The 22,081-nt window shown below is 36.7% G+C and overlaps 1 protein-coding gene across 1 annotated transcript in view; it reads right to left on the minus strand.

Moving 5' to 3' along the window:
* Nucleotides 1-20,016, minus strand: part of AEBP2 (AE binding protein 2) — a 31,581-nt gene extending 11,565 nt beyond the window's left edge. Inside the window, exons 1-4 of the mRNA XM_009864857.1 lie at nucleotides 19,811-20,016; nucleotides 16,543-16,650; nucleotides 8,042-8,228; nucleotides 267-391 (exon numbers count right to left, since the gene is read on the minus strand). Coding sequence (XP_009863159.1) covers nucleotides 267-391; nucleotides 8,042-8,228; nucleotides 16,543-16,650; nucleotides 19,811-20,002 — 612 coding nt within the window. The 5' untranslated portion in view covers nucleotides 20,003-20,016. The remainder of the gene's footprint in view (nucleotides 1-266; nucleotides 392-8,041; nucleotides 8,229-16,542; nucleotides 16,651-19,810) is intronic.
* Nucleotides 20,017-22,081: the final 2,065 nt, after the last annotated feature.

The following is a 22,081-nucleotide window of genomic DNA, read 5'->3' on the forward strand; positions in this document are numbered from 1 at the left end:
TTCTCCAATGCCTACTTGCTGTTAGATATTTCCCCAAGTATATCGGAGGCAAAATGCTGCAAGTTACTTTATTTCTGACCTAGAATAACTACTAACACTATTTTCAAAAAATTATTAAGAGAAATGGACAAATCTGTTTAAAACACCCATTATTACTTATTAACGATTAAATGCCTACAGCAATAAGAGGAAACCAGAAATCTTTAAGTACCAGATTTTCAGACACATAGGTAAACTAGCAAAATGCAAAATATATATATACTTACAGTACTATGAAATACAACACTGTGGCCTTTTCCTAAACTTTCTATATGTGCTGAGAGGTTAAAGCAGATAGCTCGATGTCTTATGGCATCCAGTGTTTGTGCATCAAAGAAGTCATGAGGTCTTGCTAGACAAAATAAGGAAAGAGATCCTTAGTGTTCAACACATTGAAAGCACTCAAGCACATTCAAGCACGTAAATAAACCCAAAGTATCACTACTAAATAATTTATCATTATGGCAGTAGCACTATCTTGTTAGAGTTGTAAACATTAATTTGAGAGGAAGAAAAGATTCTGAGAGGGAGAGACAATTAATTTAAGTTTGGTCAAAACACACACCTTGTAAGTGAAAGTGCTATTTTCACAAACTGAATTACACTTGCTCGTTTTTATTTATTTTTTCCCAGTTTCAAGTGAATTCTATTTTTTCATAATCTTCAAAATTAAGAATTCATCAGTTTGGTGGAATACGTCCGGAAACTTACATTACTATCATCTCAAAACAAAAACAAAACAAAACAAACAACCAATCAAGCAAAAAAACCCCTCAATCTAGAACTCACTAATAAATGTGAGTTTTAATTTAATGCAAAAGCAGCCCAGCTAGGCTGTGATGTTTATGGGAACCTAACTGACCAAGTCACCCTTACAACATAGTCAACTGTTCCAATATTACTGCTGTGACTTTTTAAAAAACATTATTAAAGTACTTCAAAATATACTACATACAATCCAGATCTTAAAAGCAAAATTATACCTATACCTTATTTCTTAATTTATTAAAACCAATCTGCTCTAATCTAATTTGCAACTCCTAAAAAATTGCAGCCATTTTCAGTGAATACTGGGGTGCTGCAAAGAGATCAACAATGGCACTGAAAACAAAACTGCTTGGTACTGCACTGAAACACAAAGCAAAGGATTAAGCAAGAATTACTGCGAACGTACAGAAAACGCCAGCGCGTCAGAAAGCGTTGACCTTCAAGGAGTAATGCTAAAGAGTCACATGAGAAAGTCCACCCTGCTGGACATATACTTTTAAGTATAAGTTGTCATTCCATGTTCTTTGATTACTAGTAAACAGATTACTTTCTAGTCAAGAAGCACCAAATGCCTTACACACATCACTTCAATTTGTAGTGAGTGAAGTTCAATTAACATCCATATTTTGTGTATTTCACAAGTAGGCTAAAACTAGCAGGCACCAATAAAGACCTTTTCCTTATAGAACACTCAAGTGTTTCTTGAACAGTAAAAAATTGAATTCTTATTTGTAGTGTAAAGAAGGTCTACCAATTCTACACTAAAAACTTTGTAGGTAAAAAGTAACTTCTACTAGGCATATATTTGCACACTGTTAGAAATACTTTACACAAATTTTTAAAAATATATCATATAGTACAGGAGCAAAGTTGCATGAGCAAATGAAGTATGAATGAAAATAATCAGATTTTAAAGTCTTATTTTTAGAATAGCAATTCTCTATATAATACAATGAAATTAGAACTACAAATAGTTGATATTACATTATCAACTGCATATCTTCCATAATCTGCAAAAACAGTGATTCAAAGTCCTGTTGTCTTCATTTAAAACAACTTCTATATTCCTTTTCACTAAGATTATCTATCTACTTTTTCAAAGCAAACTACAAATTCCACTTGAAGTTAATATTTGCTAGACTCCTGGGATGAACTGTTGTTAAGCATTCATCTGTACGTTATGTTCTGTTGTTACTCTCAGTTGGATACTGCCAATTAAGCAATCATCTCACTGAAATGTTTTCTCACTGTAAGTGGTAATGTAGAACCACAGCTCATGCTGCAGGTGGTCAGTGATGTAAGCATATAAATATTTTATAAACAAATACGAAGGAGGAAGGAAGGGAGGGTAGAAAAAGACAACTACAAATTTTTGCTTTTGGTTTCATACAGCAAATTTCTTCAGGGTTTACCAATGGATAACATCTAACAGATGCAGAATTGAGGGAACAATTTGTCAAAGGCATATGAATAGTTTTATTTCTTACTGAGAGTTAATGCTATACCTTCTATGCATCTCAAAGGTATTGCCTCAAAATTATTTTCCGAGTAAGATATCTCCTCTTCCTGCTTAATGTAAGTTCAAAGTATGCATCAATTACTTAAGACAAATAAAATCTACATACCAGCAGCCTAGTAAATGAAATTGGAAGTCTTGGGTTTGTGTCTGGCAGGATTTTTGGTAGTGGGGGGAGGGCTGTAGTGAGGGGGTGGCTCCTTGCAAAAAACTTCCAGAGCCTCCCCCAGCCCAAGTAAGTCAGACATGCCTCTGGCCAAGGCCAGGCCAACCAGCACCTCTGCCATCAGTGCGTTTAAGAGGGAAAATCTGTCCTGCCTTTCATGTTGGGGAGTTATTTTGTTTTGGAGAGAAGAGTTGGCAATGAAGAGATCAACCACGCAACTGGTGAGGACGCCTAGAGGGGAGGAAGAAGGGCACTAGGACAGACTCCCAGCGTGAGAAAAACAGCAAGTTGAGGTCCCACAGCTGAAGAGACTGATGGTGGCAAAAGGTCCAGGATGCAGTAGCACATGGAGGACCTCAGGCCAGGGGAGAAAGAGACCACACAGGAGCAGAAGACACACCCAAAGTGACACCAAGGAGGGCCTGGGCTGGAGCAAAGGACGCTGCAGCCCATGAGTGGGTCCCATGCTGGTGGAAAGGACTCAGGTGGAGGAGGAGGACTGTCTCCTGTAAGAAGGACACCACGTGGCATCGGGGGAAGACTGCGAGGACTCTTCCGTGGGAAGGATTGCCCTGAACAATGAGTAATGGCCGGACAGACCACACTCACCATGCCCCGCCCTGCTGTGCCACTGTGGGGAAGGAGAGGAGGAGTTGGGGGAAAGTATATTTAAGATCTGTTTATATTTACTTCTCTCACTATCCTACTCTGATCTAGTTGATGACTGGTGGTGCTAAATTAAATTTATGTTTTCTCCCCAAGTGTACTCCATTTTTTTCCCCTGTGAACATAAACTGTTAACGAACCCCCCCTGTCCTAATCTCAATCCTGGAGCCTTTTTGTTGCATCTTCTCCCTCTCCATCCCTTAAGGGAGAGGGGTGGAGGTGAGAGAGCGGCTGCACAGCTCTTGTTTCTGGTGGGGCGGGCTCAAACTATGACAGTAATACTGTAAAATTCTATGAACAGTAAGTTTCTTTCTCTCACAGTTCTCCAGTGACCTCAATTATCATACATGTTAGGAACTGTACTGTCACCTTTGCTATTGAAAACATAGTATTGTAAATACAATCTTTGAGGAAGCTTCATAATAGGAGTATTATAACCTATTTTGGAGACACACACCTAGAGCACGTTTAGCTCTATATCTCTAAATGACAGACTACATGGAGCAGTGAATGTGTGTAAGGCTATTCAGAAAAGAAACTATATGACTAACTCTGAATTAGTCTGCAACATCAACATTTCTATGACAAATCAGACAGCTCTATAGCATCGCTATAAGGGTGTCTAAGTAAAACATGCTTTGATCATACAAGTACTAGTTTCTAAACCTTAGAACATATACTGTACATACAGAGGAAAAAAGAAATGCAAAGCAGTTTAAGAATGGCAAGATGTTACAAAGAAAAAAAACTGAAGTAACACTAAGAATTCTCTTTATACTCTAAGTTAAAAGATCATGTTTCTTGTCATATATAAAGCCATAGTAAAGTTTCCTTTTTACTTATGTCTTTCAGAAGGGTGTTAATCTTCAGATATAAAAAGCGAGGGAAGTAAATTTATTGATTTTCTATATTTGAACTTTTAAGAATTTATACAAAAGGATGCTTTAGTAGAAGTATGTATTAACAATCAATTGCCAATGAATATTTGCTAAGTTCCTAACCTCTCAATAAAAAGCTATGGTCTAATTAAACCATGAGAAGGTACAAAACATGCCGACGACATTTTTTCAGGAGAAACATTGTTTTGTGATGCAAAACTGTGTAAAGCATCTCGCTTTACACTCCTTTGTCCTAACTTCTTGTACTGCAACTTGCAGAGAACGTGGTACATATGTAACACCTCTCTTTTTGGACACTTTTAAAATATCTAAATACAAATCTATGTTCCTAGCTTTTACTCTAGACTGAAAACACTAAATGCTATAATTCTGTCACTTTGGCCTTGTAGATAAAGGTCCCTGCCCTCCTCCATTCTTCTTCTAAAGACAAAATATACAACACCGCACACTTAATTCTTTAACTAAAACTTATCTAAAACCCAGAAAGTTAAGGGAAAATTCTACCAGCTATTTGCCAAGTTCACCTAATCAACAACAAACCACACAAACTTTAAAGAAAAGCTACCAATACTTAGCATTTTCAGAAAATGACATCAACTTTGAATACACTTCTGAGTCACATATCCCAGATAATGGATAAGTACATTACAGCAGTCAGCTCCCAAATTGGTTAGAGATCAGTTTTGTCTTAAGGTAAAACTCTACAACCAGCATTGCATTTTTCTCAAGAGGCAAGAAGACAGAAAAATTGCTCAAGCAGCTGTCATGTTTCTTCCTGTACAATCAACACAGCAGGCTATTCAAGAAAAACAGCCTGGTCTTTAACATTCCCATATTTACTACCCACATTTTTTTTGCCACAGGTTCATTCAAGAATTCTGCAGATGTCATAGTTTACGCCTGCCCTGCTAGGAACAAGAACTATGCAGCCACTTGCTCACGCCCACCCCACTGCCTTAAGGGATGGAGAGAGAGAAAATTCAACAATAAAAGAAAAAAACCTCAAGGATTAATATCGGGACAGGAAGGGGTCATTCACCACTTATGGCCACGGGCAAAAACCAGAGCAGACTTCAGGAGAAAACATAAATTTAATTTACCACCACAAGTTTAATCAAATCAACTAGATTGGCGTAGGATAGCAAGAGAAATGAAAACAACCAGATCTTAAATACACTCCTCCCTCACACCCCCTCCTTTTAGCCAGCTACCTTCACCCCCACAACAGCACAGCAGGGTAGGGCATGAGGTGTGCAGTCTGGCTATTGCTCATTGTCCGTGGCAATCCTTCCTCCTTGGGAAAAGGACTCATCACAATCCTTCCCTGATGTCCTTTGTTTAGGACACAGTTCTCCTCCTCCACATAAGTCCTTCTCACCAGCAGGGGACCCATCCAGAGGCTGCAGTGTCCTCTGCTCCAGCCTGGGTCTTCCTCAGAGTCACGGTTTGCTTTGGGTGTGTCCTCCACTGACCTCCTCAGTTTGCCATCTCACCACAGGCTCAGGGAGACTTCTGCCCCAGTGCCCTTCTCCGGCCTTCTTCCTTATCAACTGCATGTTTTCGCCTAGACACTTGGGGACTGAAACTATATCTTCTTCCCTTCCCCCTTCTCTCCAAAACAAACAACTCCCCAACACAAAAGACAAGACAAAGAGCATGTCCAGCAGGTTTCCTCTCTTAAACAAACTAATCAGCAGAGGTGCTGATTGGCCTGGCCTTGGCCAGGGGTGGATCCAACTTTTACTCAGGCTGAGGGAGGCTCTCGAAGTTTTTGCAAGGAGCCACCCCCACAGCCCTCTCCCTGCTACCAAAAACACCGCCAGACACAAACTCATGACAGCAATACGCTCTTAAAATGACTAGAACATCTTAGCAGATAATTTGAAATTTTAACTATGAAGCTCCGATCTGAAACTCAAGTTAACAGTATTCATCAAGTACTAATAAAATGCCAAACTGAAAAGCTGCTTCTGCATATACTGGGAGAGGGTAATTAAATTTAGGTATATAAATCAGCCACCTAACAAAATCAATATGAAGAGGCAAGCTAAGATGCAAATCGGGAATCTCTGGAAGTGATTTGAAGTGACCAGTCTTAGACATACATATTTTGAGTAACACAGTCAACAAGTCAAGATAATCCTTTAGGTATCTGCAACTATTTCAGTTAAGTCTTTTTTTTTTTTTAAACTATATCTAAGATAAACTAAAAGGATATTGCAAAGTGAGCATATAATCTTTGACTGATCAGTCTTCCCTTCTAGAACCTTCTTGTTTACATAGATTGCTAGAGTGAAAGGGAAAGCTCTCTGAAAGTCAAATACTGAAAACAACAATGCATCTTTCAGTGATTTGACACTCAGAGAACTGAATGCCTAATCACTGTCAAAATTACAGGAATTCCTGAAGTTTACACTTCTAAGATCTGTTTAATGATAACATTTGCTCACTTATACTTGAAGAATATCCAAGCATTTAAAAATGAAGGTTAAACAAAATCACCATAACTAAATAAAATAGTGGGTCTTCTAGTACTGAACTGCATAATTCTCATACAGCATGGAAGGCAGACACAGGAAATACAGTATCACCTCGAATTCTGAAAAGTGTAACTTTCCAGGTCAGATTTCTTGAGTTCAAGGCAGAAACATGATGACTGCTTTGTAACTTCCAGTTGCTTAAAACACAGGTGAAATATTAAGAGAAGAATAATCACAACCAGATCATAGAGAGTAATCACATAAGACCACTAGTATGTGCATCCATTGTTGGAGTACTATTTGAATAATTGGCAACTGTATTTCTTCACAGGAACACAAAGATAAATACAGTGAAGTGTTCTCGAAAAATAAGACTGACATTGCTAACCCAGTGAAGAACATCATCACTAAAATCCTACCACAAGCCAGGAGGCAGGACAGAAACAATTGTCTACTTATCTTCATAATCTCCATTTCTGTGGACAGTATGAGATCCAACTGGTACAGTGGTTCATAAAAAAGGTATTTTGTGCTTCTAATATTGTAAAGTTGAATTTACACCACAGGTTAAAAGTTAATGGAACTTTTTCTTCAGCTGTTGACATACCAGCAGGAAAACATTTAAATGTTACTCTAAAGGGCAACTGTCACAGTAACAGTTTAAAATCAGTAAATAATAAAATCAGTAAATAATCAGTTCAGAAAAGGACAATTGCATCTAAGTGATTAAAGTGATTACAAAACAAAGTGTGGGTTGTTTTTTTTTTTAACAATTGCCTAGTCTTTCTTAACCATTTATGTACATTTGAATCTCCAAATAAATGTGACATGGTTATTGGTCTGATGGTAGGACAACTCAGGAATTAAACAACAGGAACAAAATGGACTAGAAAAGGTACTGCATAAGTGATTATTAGTTGCTAGAGAAAACAACTGTCACTTTAAATTAGTCACACTTTTCAGCACATTGGTTCATATAAAATTACTGAACATCAACTGTGTGGAGAAAGACTAAATAAATGTAGCAAGTCAAATCTGCCCAAAATTAGATCTTGGTTATGCTCATAAAACTGTCATCAAGCTAATGAAATGTTGTGCTCAAAAGACAGTTTATATAATATGTATTTATATCTTCAATTTATATGAATCTACAATCTCTGTTTGCAGTACTGAACATTGGATCTCATCATCACTAAACAGAACATTATCCAACAGTAATATAGTTAGTACACAAAAAGTGACTCTAAAATGAAAAGTAAATTGTAAGAACAACCTGTGGCTCACAGAAAACTCATCTTTTCTACTGAACACACAGATGCTTTACCCTAAAAAGGAACAAAAACAGAATCTGGAATTGTTTTCCTCCTATCACAAGGGATGCCAATACCGTAACGCTAAACATCACCAACCCTACCAGACCCACATCTGCAGAGAAACAACTGCATTGAAGAGGAACTTCCTATCCAAGACCAAACTTTCAGTAACTTCTGCTTCTGGAAATACTTACGTAATGATCGTCGTCTCTTGTTCTTTAACTTTCTTCTTTTATTCATTCCAGCTTTAGATGGAGATTCCTCTTTGGCCTTTGGCTGGCTGGCAACTTTTGAAGAGTTCTGCTGGCTGAAGTGTGTGGGTACGTGACGGGCAAGTCCTCCCTGAGATGCAAAGCTGGCATTGCACCCACCAACCACACACTAATGAGAAAAAAAGCAAACAACTGTATCAGGGAGCTCATAGGACTTAGACAGATCCTTCAGCTTGATTTTCTGGCTCAATCTCCAACACACTACACGGAAGACAAGTTTTTAATGACCATGCAATTCTTAAAACAGAAAAAGAGAAACATAATCCGAAATAAATTTCTACCTGAACTCTTGATAATTATTCCATGGTATAATAACATTTTCTATGCTATATTATGTTCTATAATATTTTACAAGATAAAACCAATCTTAAAGAATGCACTGACACTCTCACCACAAAACATAAATGCTTTTGAAGAACTTTCCCCTTTACAGACCAATAACCTCTTGTCTTTGAAAATACTGCACTGCTCTGTATTTCTCAACAGCTTTCAGATCTTCTGAATTTGCTAACAATAACATTTTCCAAGGTCCTCCTCTTCTTGTGACAAGGCAAAAGTAAAAAAAAAAAAAAAATACATCCGTACCCACATTATATTTCAAACAGCTTAGTGCTTTTGGAAATGATACACAAAGTCAGTAAACAGTTACCTTAGAGTTCTGTCTAACACTAGCTTCAGTAACTTGAAAGTTATATTAAGTTTTTTATACATTTACTTTCATATCCTATTATTCCTTGAAAAAGTATTTGAAAAAGCTCTTATTTCAAGAAAGCGGCCTCTTTTTCTCAAACAAAAATAAGACAAGATCCAACAACAAATAAGCAGAAATACAGAAATCACAAGATAGATGCAACTAAGTTAGGACTGGATACAATAATTACAGATATTTTTATAAGTATTTGGTACAGATTTACATTTATTTAATTCGAAAACTGAGTAAATTATGCTGTTGGGAAGGGAGGCAAAACCTCTTCTCTTGAATTTACAGGGGTAACAGAAAAGCGATCTTAAAAATATGCATTCCATCACTGGGTGCAATGAACTGTGCATCCACATCATCTGTTTTTCCTTTGATCCAGAGAACAGTAGCAAGGCAAATGATTTGATCAGCCAGTAGCAAAAAACCCATCACAACTCTAAACCACTGGAAAATTCTTCCACATCTGTTCTGCTCCTCCCTCTCCGTCCTCCTTCATCTGTACCTCTCTTCTCTAGCACATCCCTTCACAGCAAACTGGTGAGGCAGCTCCAACAGCAGTATGGGAATCAGTAATGCTGCAACTAAAAAACTTAACTAGCTCTAAATTTTCCCCGAAGACTAAGGATAAATATGCAAGCTCTTACAGTAATCTGCCCCAAGCCTGCACATTTGATTGAAAGATAAGAAAATAGCAGCAGAACACCACGTAGCAGATTTTGTCCCTAAAACCCAACTGTGTTGTCTTCTAACTGTGGCTGCAGAACTGAAAATCTATTTCTGACTCAGACCTAGTAAATGGTTTACCATGATCATCACAACATGACATAGTTAGCCCCAAGGACGTAAGACATGCTATCATAGAATCATAGAATGGCCTAGGCTGGAAGGGACCTTAGAGATCATTTAATCCAACCTCCCTGTCTTGGGCAGGGATGCCTCTCAAATTGATCAGGCAACACATGGGGACCAAGTGGGGACAATACTATTAAAAAAAAAAAACAAAAACAAAAACACCACACTTTGGGATCTTTCACACTGTATTTGTTCCTCTTTGTCTTCCCCACTAATAAGTATTTTAAGAGTTGTAAATATTTTTACCAAAAACCTACGGTTTTTTTACCTTGCCCTGTAATTTCCCATGTTCAAAAAAATGCAATATTGTATACTCATACCACAATGACTTAGCATGTAAGAAACCCCAGCACATCTATGAAAATCAGAACAATTAAGATCCTGATCTTATTTACACTACAGTAACTCCAATGCAATACTTATTACTTCAAATTAATACTGAAGATTAAAAAAAACCTTATAGACTCATAGAATGCTTTGGCTTGGAAGGGACCTTGAAAAATCATCCTGTTCCATCTACTACTATATAAGGTTGCTCTAAGCACCATCCAACCTGACCCACGTAGCTGTATTTAAACTCACTATCAAGAGACACAGATGCCACATGTGTGCATCAGATCAAGCAAGTTTTTATTCACCAGTTTTTAAGTCAATGAAATAGCTGTCTTACCCATAAAAGGAGTTTCATGAAACTAAACCTTGCAATTATATCTAAACTTAGGTTTAACTTTCATTATGGTGCTCCTGACTTCAGCTGCTAGCAGCTTCTTATCCAAAAAACACTGGCAGTTCAATCACAGTAAGAAACTAAAATTTCAGTCTTGCTAAACGTCTTGCTAGACATCAAAAATAACCTGAAGTCTTGGTACAATGTATGCAATACCATATTCTAAGTTTATTAAAGTGCAACATCAAAAGGCAAAACCTCCTGAAAATAACATAAACTTTGTGTCAGGCACATTTCTAAAACTTTTTGAAACATAACAATACTTAATTGTATTTGTCAGCTGCAAAACATTGTTCTATGACAAACTGAAGTTTGACTCACAATGTTAAAACTTTAATTTTGTCTAGTTGTGTATAAAGAAAACAAGCACAGATATTCCATAGAGATTATCTACAGAAGCTACCGCTTACTTTCCTTGCTCTATCGAAGTTTTCCTTTCAAAAGTCCCAAACTAGCATCCTAAAATCTTCAATATATGCAACTTCCAACCAGAAATTACCTTTTTCCAGAAAGACTACTTATAGTCTGCAGTCACAGTATCAAATCTTTGCAGAAATCATTACATTCAGATATTGCGTAGTTTGAGACTATCTGATCATGTCATCAAATAATCAACAGTGGATATATCAAAGATGACACAGAACGCCTTTGTAGTAGACAGAAAATAGTAGAAGAGGAGAAAAAAAATCTTACCTGTTTCTTTCTTTTTTTTCTCTAAAATAATATATCCAGCAATCCGTTACTAATGGATAAAGTCTCTTCTCTCCAAAGATAAAGGAGCAGTTCAGGCTGTCACTTCAGGATCTCTGGACGGTAAGTCATACCAAATCAGCTTCCCACCAGATAATTACACGGATCTAGAGGTCTTCTAATAAATCTAACTCAACTATTATGTACACGTTTAAACCAATCTCTTCATTCTTCCCCCAAAACCTAAATTTCAAAATTTTGTATTTAATTGTAAATATGATAGATTGGGTCCGGATTGGTGGATATGTTACTTCAAGAGAAAATAAGTCAACACGTAAGAAGTTTAATTTCTCCAGCGTACCCATACCCACCATTACTAATGGGCAGTAATGGCCAGTGCCTTTAGCAACCATGATATAAAAATATCTAGCGACACAGTTGTTTGTTTGTTCTAAATTCAAAGTAACTAGATCTCATTTTTGGAATATTAAATGTGTAATTTTTCCAATAAATCTAAGAGTAATATTTTAAATATCTGGATAAACCTTATTACTATCTCAACATCCAAGTGTTCAGGCAGAATGCCTTTACATTTTCTATCTACATCTGCAGGGCTCTAATGGATAGAAGATATTCTGCCAAGAGAGTAGTAGACATGAATTCCAAATGAGGACTGAAGCTGTTTGGCTGTATTTTCTACATTCCAACAAGTGTCACACCACTAAGAGTCATATCAAATGCAGTCATACCTTAAGGAAGTAACAGGTAGTAGAATAAACACCAAATGTAATTTCTATTGTTACTCTTTCAAACAAAGGAAGAAAGCCTTCAATGAATCTGTGTACTCTCATTTTTTGTTATTGAAAGCATTTGCCCCACATGAGCAAATGCTGTGTGACTGATCTTAATCATTAATAGCATACCCACTGGAATTGATACGTGAAAGCAGCTGGTAGCATACCTACATGCAGGCTTATATTTACAGGAGACTGCTATATGCAAATATTTAGCAGAAAATCTCCCATTGTTCTGTGCTCGCTCTACCATTTGTCCTTTCACTGCTCCTAATATCTTGCATTTAGTCACTCAGACTACATTTTAAGAGTTCATTTGATTTGTCTTCAAGCAATTTTCAATGTCTCGTAAAGCAACAAGGCATGGTCAATAGTATTTCAATTAAATTCGTTTACTTATTTATTTAAATACCAAAAACCATGCTCGAAAACGCAGGTTGTCACAACATGTTAACTATTCAAATATATTTTTATTTGTAATACCCAAGTAAGATAGAATTTCTTCAATCACTTTTTTATCAGCTTGCCAAAAGACAGTTACTGGCATCAGTTTTCTAACTCAGTAGATTATTCCTCTAGATCCACCTGTCTAGATGTTTTGAAAGTCTGGAAGTTTTTAACTTTGAATCCTGGATGGTACCACCACTACTTGTTGATGATAATCCACAACATTTCACCATTTTCTGCAAAATATATGTAATAACAGAACTAAAAAAAAAAAAAAAATAATGTTTAGGTCTTTCTCTCTCTGAACATAAAAATCATTCACACAAATGAACATACTAAATGTCTTCAGAAAATCCCTATAATAAATTAACATCTACAACGATGATTAAAAAAAAAAAATGCAAGGATGGCTGGAATCAGATTGCAGTAAGTAATGAGAAAACTTCCAGCAGCACAAGGACTATGAAATTCAGGTATTAACAGGAGCAGTATAACTTCAAAAATACCTAACAGTAGGCCAAAGAAGGCCAGTAAGGTTCTGTAAGACCAGTTTGTTTGTTTGTTACTCCTGATAAGAAAAAAAAAAAAAAGTGCAACAGTGCTTTCTAGAAGTATGATTAGAAAAGTATGCTGCTCTGCAGAAATCTTATTTGACTACAGAGAACTAGCTGCAGTGGTAACTACGAAATTACGGACGCTTTTTCTTTGGTGGAGGGATTGGTGGGTGCCTTAGGAAAAGACATCACCAGTAACAAAATTTAGTGATGATAGTCTCAAAAAAACACAAGCAAAAAATCCACCCATGTGCTCCACACGAAAGCCAAGGCCATTAGTAATAAAATCTTACGGAGGTAAAAAAAAAAAAAAAAAAAAGGAAGGAAAAAAAAAAAAAGGAAGGAATAAACAGAAAAGTGGTATGACGACTAAAGGAGAACTGAGGTCCTAAACTCTGCCCCAAGATCTAGTGGGACGGTGGGTTTGGGAGGGGTGTTTTTTTGTTTGTTTGGGTGGTGGGGTTTTTTGTATAGTTGGTTTTGGTTTTGTACTCTCCCACACACTTAGTTCAGCAGATGACTCAGATACAAAATGTCTCCTTAGAAGCTACACTACCAGGAAACTGTCTCACATAAAAGTGGAGCTAGCATAATAAAAGTCTCAAAAATAGACATTAATAAGGAAATTTACCTTTTCTATGACACAGGTATTGCAATATTATTGCTGAAGGGGGACATATTAAACCGCACAAACAGAAAAAACGGGAGAAACTTGAGAAAATATGAAACATTCTGCCTTTGCAATTTAGAAGTGGGTACATTTCTGTGAGAAATGACGAGGGAGTCACATAGTTTATATGAATGCATCAAAAGGGCAAGTAAACCCACAAAGACCTTCCAATATTTAAGCAGAGAAGGCCATTTACAGCTCAATACAGCTTTTAAAATCAAAGGACACCACGTGTATCACAAAAATAGACAAATAAACCCAAAACGGGCAACTACATAAAGTGAGTCCACTTGCAAGCAAAAGAGTAATATGACATCGACATAGCCTTCAACAGAGTAGTTCTAATGCAGAGAGCTTTATGTCTGAACAGTCCCCAACTGCCCTTCAACTTCAAGATAATTTTGTTTCTTGACTAGAGCTATAAGAGTGTAACAACCTGCCATGTATTTATTACTCTCCTCCAATCATTATAAAATCACAGCATCCTTTACATTTACAAAAGTAAATTTTCCATGTTTTTAATTGTAATTTTTCTAACTAACATTCTTTGTTCTTCTTAAGAACATCCTGAATAGCAGTTCTTCAGAGAGCAGCATATAGCTATACTGTTTCTATTATAGCTTTTTATGGCTTCCGTCAAAAATCCTGATATTCATATATTTATTTTTTTAAAAACCCCACCAAATTACTAGGCATTTTTGGCAAGTTCTCTAAAATGACAGATTCCTTCCTTTTATGCTAGAACAGACAAAAGAAATTTCATTTGTACTTTAGGTTTTGGGAGATATTTTGTCTGCAGTGATCATCAAGAACAAGAGGTCCTTAATCCAACCCTGACCTGAAAAAGTTTGGCTTTTCCTTAAAGGTGTACAATTAAGATTTATACGAACAGCTAAATCCAAATGGAAATGATTAAAAACGGCTGTTCTTGAACCAATCAAGAATAATATCCCATACTTTCTTACGTGTTTTTGTATAAGACATTAGATTTCAAAAGCTTATAAAAGAAAGGAAGCAAGTGAGGAAAGGAGGCCAGTTAATTAATAGGTTGCTATCACAGACACTAACATATTTGGCTACCTCGTATGAGTCCTGAAACCTATATTCAGCATAAAGGACAAGGGGACAAAAGATATTATAAAATTCTACTCAGACCACAATTAATCTCCATTCAAAGCTCCGAGGAACAGATTGAGAAACAGAGATATAAAACAAACAGAGGGACTAAAGACAACTGTAGAAAAAATGCTGAAGTGACACACATTGAGCCATGACAACTAACTACCATAATCCTAGCCTGTGTTTTATTCTTTCTCTTAGTGGGATCAGAAAGTACAGAAAATCAGGTGGTGAAGTAACACATATTTAACGCAAGATGATTATGATCAGAACTAATTGTTTTAAATTTTAGCGCCCTAGCTGTAACCAGCCTAGGAAAAAAACCTGGGATACCAACTTTTTCTGACTTTCCTACGTAACTCTGACAGAGTCAAGAGTACTACTGGTATTTCTGAGCTATTGCCCATCTCAAACTCAGTATCTCTAAAATTGAATTTCTATGATCTAGACCAATTAAGTATACAAATTATCCTACTAAAAGACTTTGCTTCAAAAGACCAAAGCTTGCCATTATACTTTAAGAAATATAAAGTATTTAATTCCAAAAGGAGAAGACCTAAGGTAACAAGTTTCTGTGATGACTGGGTGTGGATTTTATTTATTTTATTCAGGGATTGGTACTTAACCGTAGATCAGTTGCTTGAACAATCACATCACAAGCTTTCAAGAATCCATGCCACTTATGCTACGCTTTCAAGAGCATGTGAACCTTATTCCTTTGAAAAAAGGGTATGATAACTTCAAGAGCAAGTTTCCTGTTATTCACTGAGTCAGAAATTTTCAGACTAAACTACAGAGTTTAGCATGAAAAAAGTCTACCTTTTATTAAAAAAAAAACACTTTTTCACATACAATGTACTATTTTTACTCTCTAGGTTTTGAGCTTAGTTTTGTTTTCTGTCATAACTACTAATATAAGCTATGCAGAAGAAGCAACTTCTGGAAGACATCACTGTAACAGAAAAGAATTTTTTAGCAATAAAGCTGCCTTAAAATAAAATTTAAAAAAAGCCAAAGATATTACCTGAGAAGAAAGAAAGGAAAGGGAAGTAGAGAAACAGTGACTAAAACTTGGTGGGATTGGGGGAAGAGAGGAAAGCATAAAATGCTACCTAAACTTAAAAACCTCCTAATTCATTTTCATATCCTACATGGAAGGAGAACTTCAGTCTGAAGTAGTGTGGGTGGGACTTACCATCAAGTGATCCAGGACTGACAGCTATGAACTGCCCCAAGTGTATCCATAAGAGGATGAAGCAACTCATTAATAACGGATTGGTGGATATGGGAATGATAAACACTACTATACCTAGAATTGCAGGTACAGATTAGGGGGAGAAAGAAAGAGAAAGTTAGAAAATACTATGCAGGAAACACAGCTCAACGGTCCTGCATTCCTGACTTCCTTATTATTCTCAGAGCCACTGACTGCATTTCAACTGATTTTTTGTTAATAAAACAAGCTCTTATTCAAGCACAGAACATACACCATCAGGCATGATCCAAAAAGTTTAACATGCAAGTTTAAAGCAAGAGGCAAAATATCTCACTGTCACAGGGTAAGCAGCTCAACTGGAAAATGCACCCAAAAAATTGGAACTTCAGCCCTATTTAGTTCTATATTATCCTACCACTTACAGGTTAAAAGAAACAGGGACCAAGAAGCAATAATGGTATCTTCTTCATCTGTTTTCATAACAGAACAGGACCTTTGGGCACAATTATTGCAAAGACGAAGACTCACCTCCTGGACACTTTTTAAGAAATCCTCATGTGATAACATTTTTCAATTAATATGCTGCATCGGGAAAAATAAATAGGATCGCTCTTAAAATAAGGGATGACATATCTTACAATGGATTTTACTTACCTTGAAAGGTTTGTCCCCACTGTGTGTCAGCATATGCCTCTGCAACCAACTTTGACTTGTTGAAGGTGTATTATATACTTTGCAACCTTTCCATAAGCAAACAAACACCTAATAGAGTAAAAATGTGGTAAGTTTACACAAGTCAAAGAGAAAAAAAACCAAACAGAATAACAAATAAGCCTGTTTTCACAATACAAAGTACTTCAAAGAATTCTGAACAATAATCATTTATTTTGCAACATTCTTCTCATATCCCACCAAGGAAAAAAAAACAACCACAAGTATTCAAAAAAGCAGGGCACTGGAATAAAGTATCAAGAAACAGATGCTCCTGCAGATAAACACCATCAATAGTCATGGCATTCACTTTAAAGAGTTTCTGCTTGCACTCAGTTTCTGTCTCAGTACCTGGTGGATATAGATCATATTAAAATTACAAATTTACATTCTCTGGGTAGCACATATAGAAATAAAATCAGTTACTCCCATAAATAATCAATAATATTACTTGTTGAGCATGAAAAAGTGAAAACTCTTACTTATAATACAGTTGTTTTAATTACCAGAATTTTATATTATGGAATACTAGGTACCTCTAGTTAGGGCCTTATACTCAATTCCTGCTAAAGAAAGTTACAATTTCTCATAGGATTCAGAATCTATGGGTGTTTTGTGATTCCAGCGTACAGATCAGTCACAGGCACAATAGTGCATTAAGGGGAGTAGAACTTATTCATGCTGCTTTTCTCTCTCCCTCTATTGTGTCTATCTATAACTGAGAGAATAAAAAAAGCTCAATGAACTTGCCTTTCACTAGAATTTCCTCAACAGGTCTGTATGTGAAGGGAGTTATAGCCCTAATTTGTAACAGCAAAATACAGTTCCCAGGAATAGCATTGTCCATAATACAAGTTTTTCAGAACTGCAGGCAACTAATTGGATTTGAGTTTCTTGTTCTCTTTTGGAGATTAAAAACCCCAATCTTCAAAAGACTGTATTTTCAAAATAAAAAAGCAGCCACAGGAGGGCTACGTACTTGCCGTATAACATATAGATAACTCAGCTTACTAATCAGAGCTGGAAAATCTTGCATTTCTGTACGGCTGATGCAGACCTATTGACACATAAGGCCCAACACCCTGAATCTTTGGTGTCTGCCGCTCCTCAGTTTTGAGATCCACCTGAAGCCACAGACTTGGAATTTCCAAGACTCTTGGCTCTTCAGTAGTTCCATAACTGTCCCAATATTTTCCTCAGCAACAGCAGCCTGCAGGGGACTCAGGAAAGGAGTATTGCGATGAAGTTACCAATTGAGGAAATGCAGCTCCTCGAAAAAGAGTGTACTTGGTTTTACAACAACCCACCATGAGTCCAGGCAAGGCTTTTGGGGAACTGTCGTCAAAAAGTTGCATCCAAAACACTTCTGAAAATAAAGTTTTGGGAAGTAAAACTATTTTTTTCACAAAGTTTTCTGGGCTCTTCATGGATCTATTTGATTTGCTTTGGAGCCATTATCTAAGTATTAGCTCGCAAATATAAATATTACCATAGAAGGATGCTTACCACATTGGTTTTAAGTTCTCAACAAGCAGTTACTATCCCCACTTTTCCTCAAATTTATAGTCATTGTAGTTAAATAGTATCCGAAATCCAATTAAACCTACCATTTCTAACAACACTTAAACACCTCACCAGCAGGTGGCAGACAAATCCTTGAAACAAAACAATCAGGATCAGTCCCCTTCCTCGGCATCAGGTTGAAGAACTTCTCAAAAAAGAAAACCCAAAAAACCCAAAACAAGCCAAATCCAGTAGAGAGATAAAAAGTATGAAATTAATGCAACAGCTGTCAGACACTTAGTGCTTCCAACAACCTCCTCTTTCAGAAAGACAAGTACAGTCTAACATTTTCTACATAAAAACGTCCACAAATCACATCATGTGCAATGTAAGTGAACAAACATAAAATACAAAAAAAAAAATTCTGAAAAATCTTCCAGTCTCTTTTTAAGAAATAAAAATGGGTCATGGATGGGAAAACAGTGATCCCCAGAGATGCAGTTATGTGAAAGCCCGCAGAATACCAATATACCTCATTCACTTGTTTCATTCAAGATTTGGGTAAAACTTTTATAACCATATAAACAGAACTACAGAAATCACGAGTGGCTAAAAAGTCAGATTATTGGATGAGTGATTCTTATTAGAGCTCAGACAAAAAAACCAAAAAAAATATCACCAAATATGAAGCTGAAAGTTCAGTCATACCAAAAAAACATTAGCTAAATACAATCAGAGTCGTGGCCATCTCAGTGACACAATTACATAATAAATTATTTACGGTAATGTAAATTAGCATTTTATTAAGTCTCTTACTCAAAATAAAGTGCACTGGCCTAACATTGTACTTCTGGAAAAGTGACAAGACAAAAAGTCAAAAGCTCTCCAAGAAATTAAAGAGCTGCAACACATGGTGCCAAAAGGAGGCAGATTGCTTGTGTTTGATGTGAAAGTAGTTTACATGACATATTCCAGGCATCAAAGGTAATTTGGGAAGTTGGGGAGGGGCAGATAGTTAGGTATAGAGTTCAAATTACTTTACTGGAAGACGTTTTCAAATTTTAAAATTGTGAGACCAACAGAAACTGCATCAACTGACTAGCTATCAGACTGAAATATACATTATTATGTATGCACCTCAGCTAAAAAAATATTACTAGATGCAATTATATTGAAGGTACACTTGCCATAAGTACTACAGACGCAGTTGGTTTGGTAAGACTTTGTACTCTTGAGTCAATGAGTCTTACATCTTCTCTATTATACATTCTGTATCTATTTTACTTCTAGTGAGACTCCATTCGTAAAAATATTCAAGATATAACTTCATTTGAGTTCACATGCAGTAACACATACACAAATAGGTTTAAGAAAATTAACTCCAAGTATAAGCACTTAAATATACACTGACAGCTCCAGGATGGTGAGAAAATAGCACATATATCAAAAACCTCATAGCCTCAAATCTTCTGTTAAAAAGAACTTATTATATTCTTAAAGTTAGACATTCAATTAAGAACATGGAATGCCAAATTAAGTGAACTATGCAAAAGACAACAGCTAAATGGCTATACCAGACTGCTGAAGGTCCAAGCTTAGTTGCCACTAGCTACGGAACTGATACATTAAAACACAAAATTTCCTAATGTCATTAAAGAGTAAAATACTGGCAATTAAGCAAGAAGGAGAAAAAAAATGAAACACCAACCCCTCCTCGTTGACCATCCACATGTATGGAGCGAATGTGATCTGCTAAATCTGGGCTGGAGCTGAAGCAAGCATGGCAGTGGTCCCAACAACAGTTATAAGCAATGCTTTTTGCAGAGGAGGCAGGAACTCCTTGTCCATTCATCATAACTGGAGTTGAACGCCCACTGGAAATTGTGCTGTCTACGTCCATAATAGTGCTGCTTATGCTGTAAAACAAACAAAAAACCATATTTGTTGCATGTTAACAGAACAAATAAAAATCACAGCTTTGAGGGGGTTTGTTTCAGATATATTTAGACAGGCTGAAAAGAGAATCTCACGCTAACTTAGCATTCATTGTGGTTCATCACTTTAACAGACGTACAGTCAGCAGATAGCTACTACTACTCGACAGTAACTTCTTCTGGACACTAGTAAAAAAAGAGAGGGATGGAAAATTCTTGTCTAAATTAACTCTCATGTGATTAACAAAGTCATTTTCAAGCTTCATTAAACAGTAATTCATTATTTTTATTTCCCAGGAGAGAAGGGGAGAAGAAAAGGGGAGAGAAGGGGAAAAAAAATAGGCATGCCAGGTCAGACCACAGATGTATCTACCCAGCATCTACTGCTAACACTAGATCCTAAAAATGAAGTTCTACAGAAGGTTTAAGGTACTCCCACACTTGCCCCAGCATGGTGTCCATCACAGGCATAATCTAAACTAATGCTTTTTGTTCTGTTTGTGTGGGGTTTTTGGGTGTTGTTTGAACGTTCCACAGAAGCCAGAAGCAGATGTAGCACTACATGGCCAGTAGGGGTCATTTTTACCAGCTGTTCTACTCTGTTACATTGGCAGATACAGAGCCAAGTATCAAACTGGAACACAAAAAATTTGCAGTGTTCTCTTTCCATATATAAACAAAAAGTATGGAGACACATATTTTTCCTGAATAAACATTAAATAGCTACTGATAGAACTTTTGCTACCTTGTGAACGTGTTCACTGCCTTTTACGACCTTTATGTTTTTGTCTTCCACAAAGCCACAGCATTACACAACAGCTTATCTTTGAAAAGATCTCAGAAGATCAGGTGGTAAAATCTCCTGCTCAGGCAGGAGCAAGTGAAATCAGATTTCTTGTGGTCTTGTCCAGTTGAGTTGTTAATATGTGTTTACAAAGGCTGGAGTTTCTGCTACCTTTCTGAACAATTTTCCCAATGTCTAATTAACCTCATTGTGGGGGAGGGTGAAAATTTCCCAACATCTCAACAGAATTTCCAGTGTTGCAACTTCTGTCTGTTACCTCTTATCCTTGGCAACTGTACAGCTGACTCTGGATTCTCCTTTGCTAAACTTCCCTGTCAGGTCACTGAAACCAGTAAAAACTCTGCCCTTATCCTAAAACTGAAGAAGAAACTCAATCTCTCAGCCTCTCCGTGTATAGCATCTGCTTCAGCCATCTAACCATCTTGGAGACCCTCCATCAGATCCTCCCCAGTATGAGTATCGGGGATGAGTCCCAAATCAGACACAGAAATCCAGACACGGCCTTAATGGTGCCGAGTGGAGGTGAAGAATCGCTTCTATTGACCATGTACATATACTTTCGCTAATACAGCCGAGTATGCCACAGCAATTTTTCCATGGTGTCTTTGCACATTCTTCTCTTCAAAGTGCAAGGAAAATAAAAAAATCTAATTACATTACTTTAAAGAAAGAAAGAATTCCTATTCAGCTCTACATATTCATAATTTTCTAACTTCTATCGTATCACTTTTCTTCTCCATCTCCTGCACGTGATTTCTAATGCTAAAGCATTCCCCTCCCTGGAAACATTCAAGGTCAGGCTGGATGGGGCTTTGAGTAGCCTGGTCTAGAGGGAGGTGGCCCTGCTCATGGCAGGAGGGTTGGAACTCGATGATCTTTAAGGTCCCTTCCAACTCAAATCATTTTGTGATTCCATGGATGAAGCAAATCATTATTCAGAATTTGAAGATATCACCAGCATGATTGCTCTTTTGCTCTAAAAGCCTTTACTAGTAATTTCTCACATTATTTGCATCTTTTTTAATCACTAGTCTGCTAGTAGTTTTTTCCTGTGACAGATTTTGAAATCATCACAGATATTTACATTGTTTAGATCTCCCCACCTCGCCCACCATGTGGATTCCAATGCATTTTATCAATTAAAAAAAGTCTTCCCTTAGTCAAAATAACTTACTCCCTTTAACAGCAATTTCCAGGTAAGTTTTAGTTTTAACTACTCTGAATAATTTGGTTTCATAAG

This window comes from Apaloderma vittatum, unplaced genomic scaffold (assembly GCF_000703405.1).
Source record: "Apaloderma vittatum isolate BGI_N311 unplaced genomic scaffold, ASM70340v1 scaffold3222, whole genome shotgun sequence".
Classification (NCBI taxonomy): Eukaryota; Metazoa; Chordata; class Aves; order Trogoniformes; family Trogonidae; genus Apaloderma; species Apaloderma vittatum.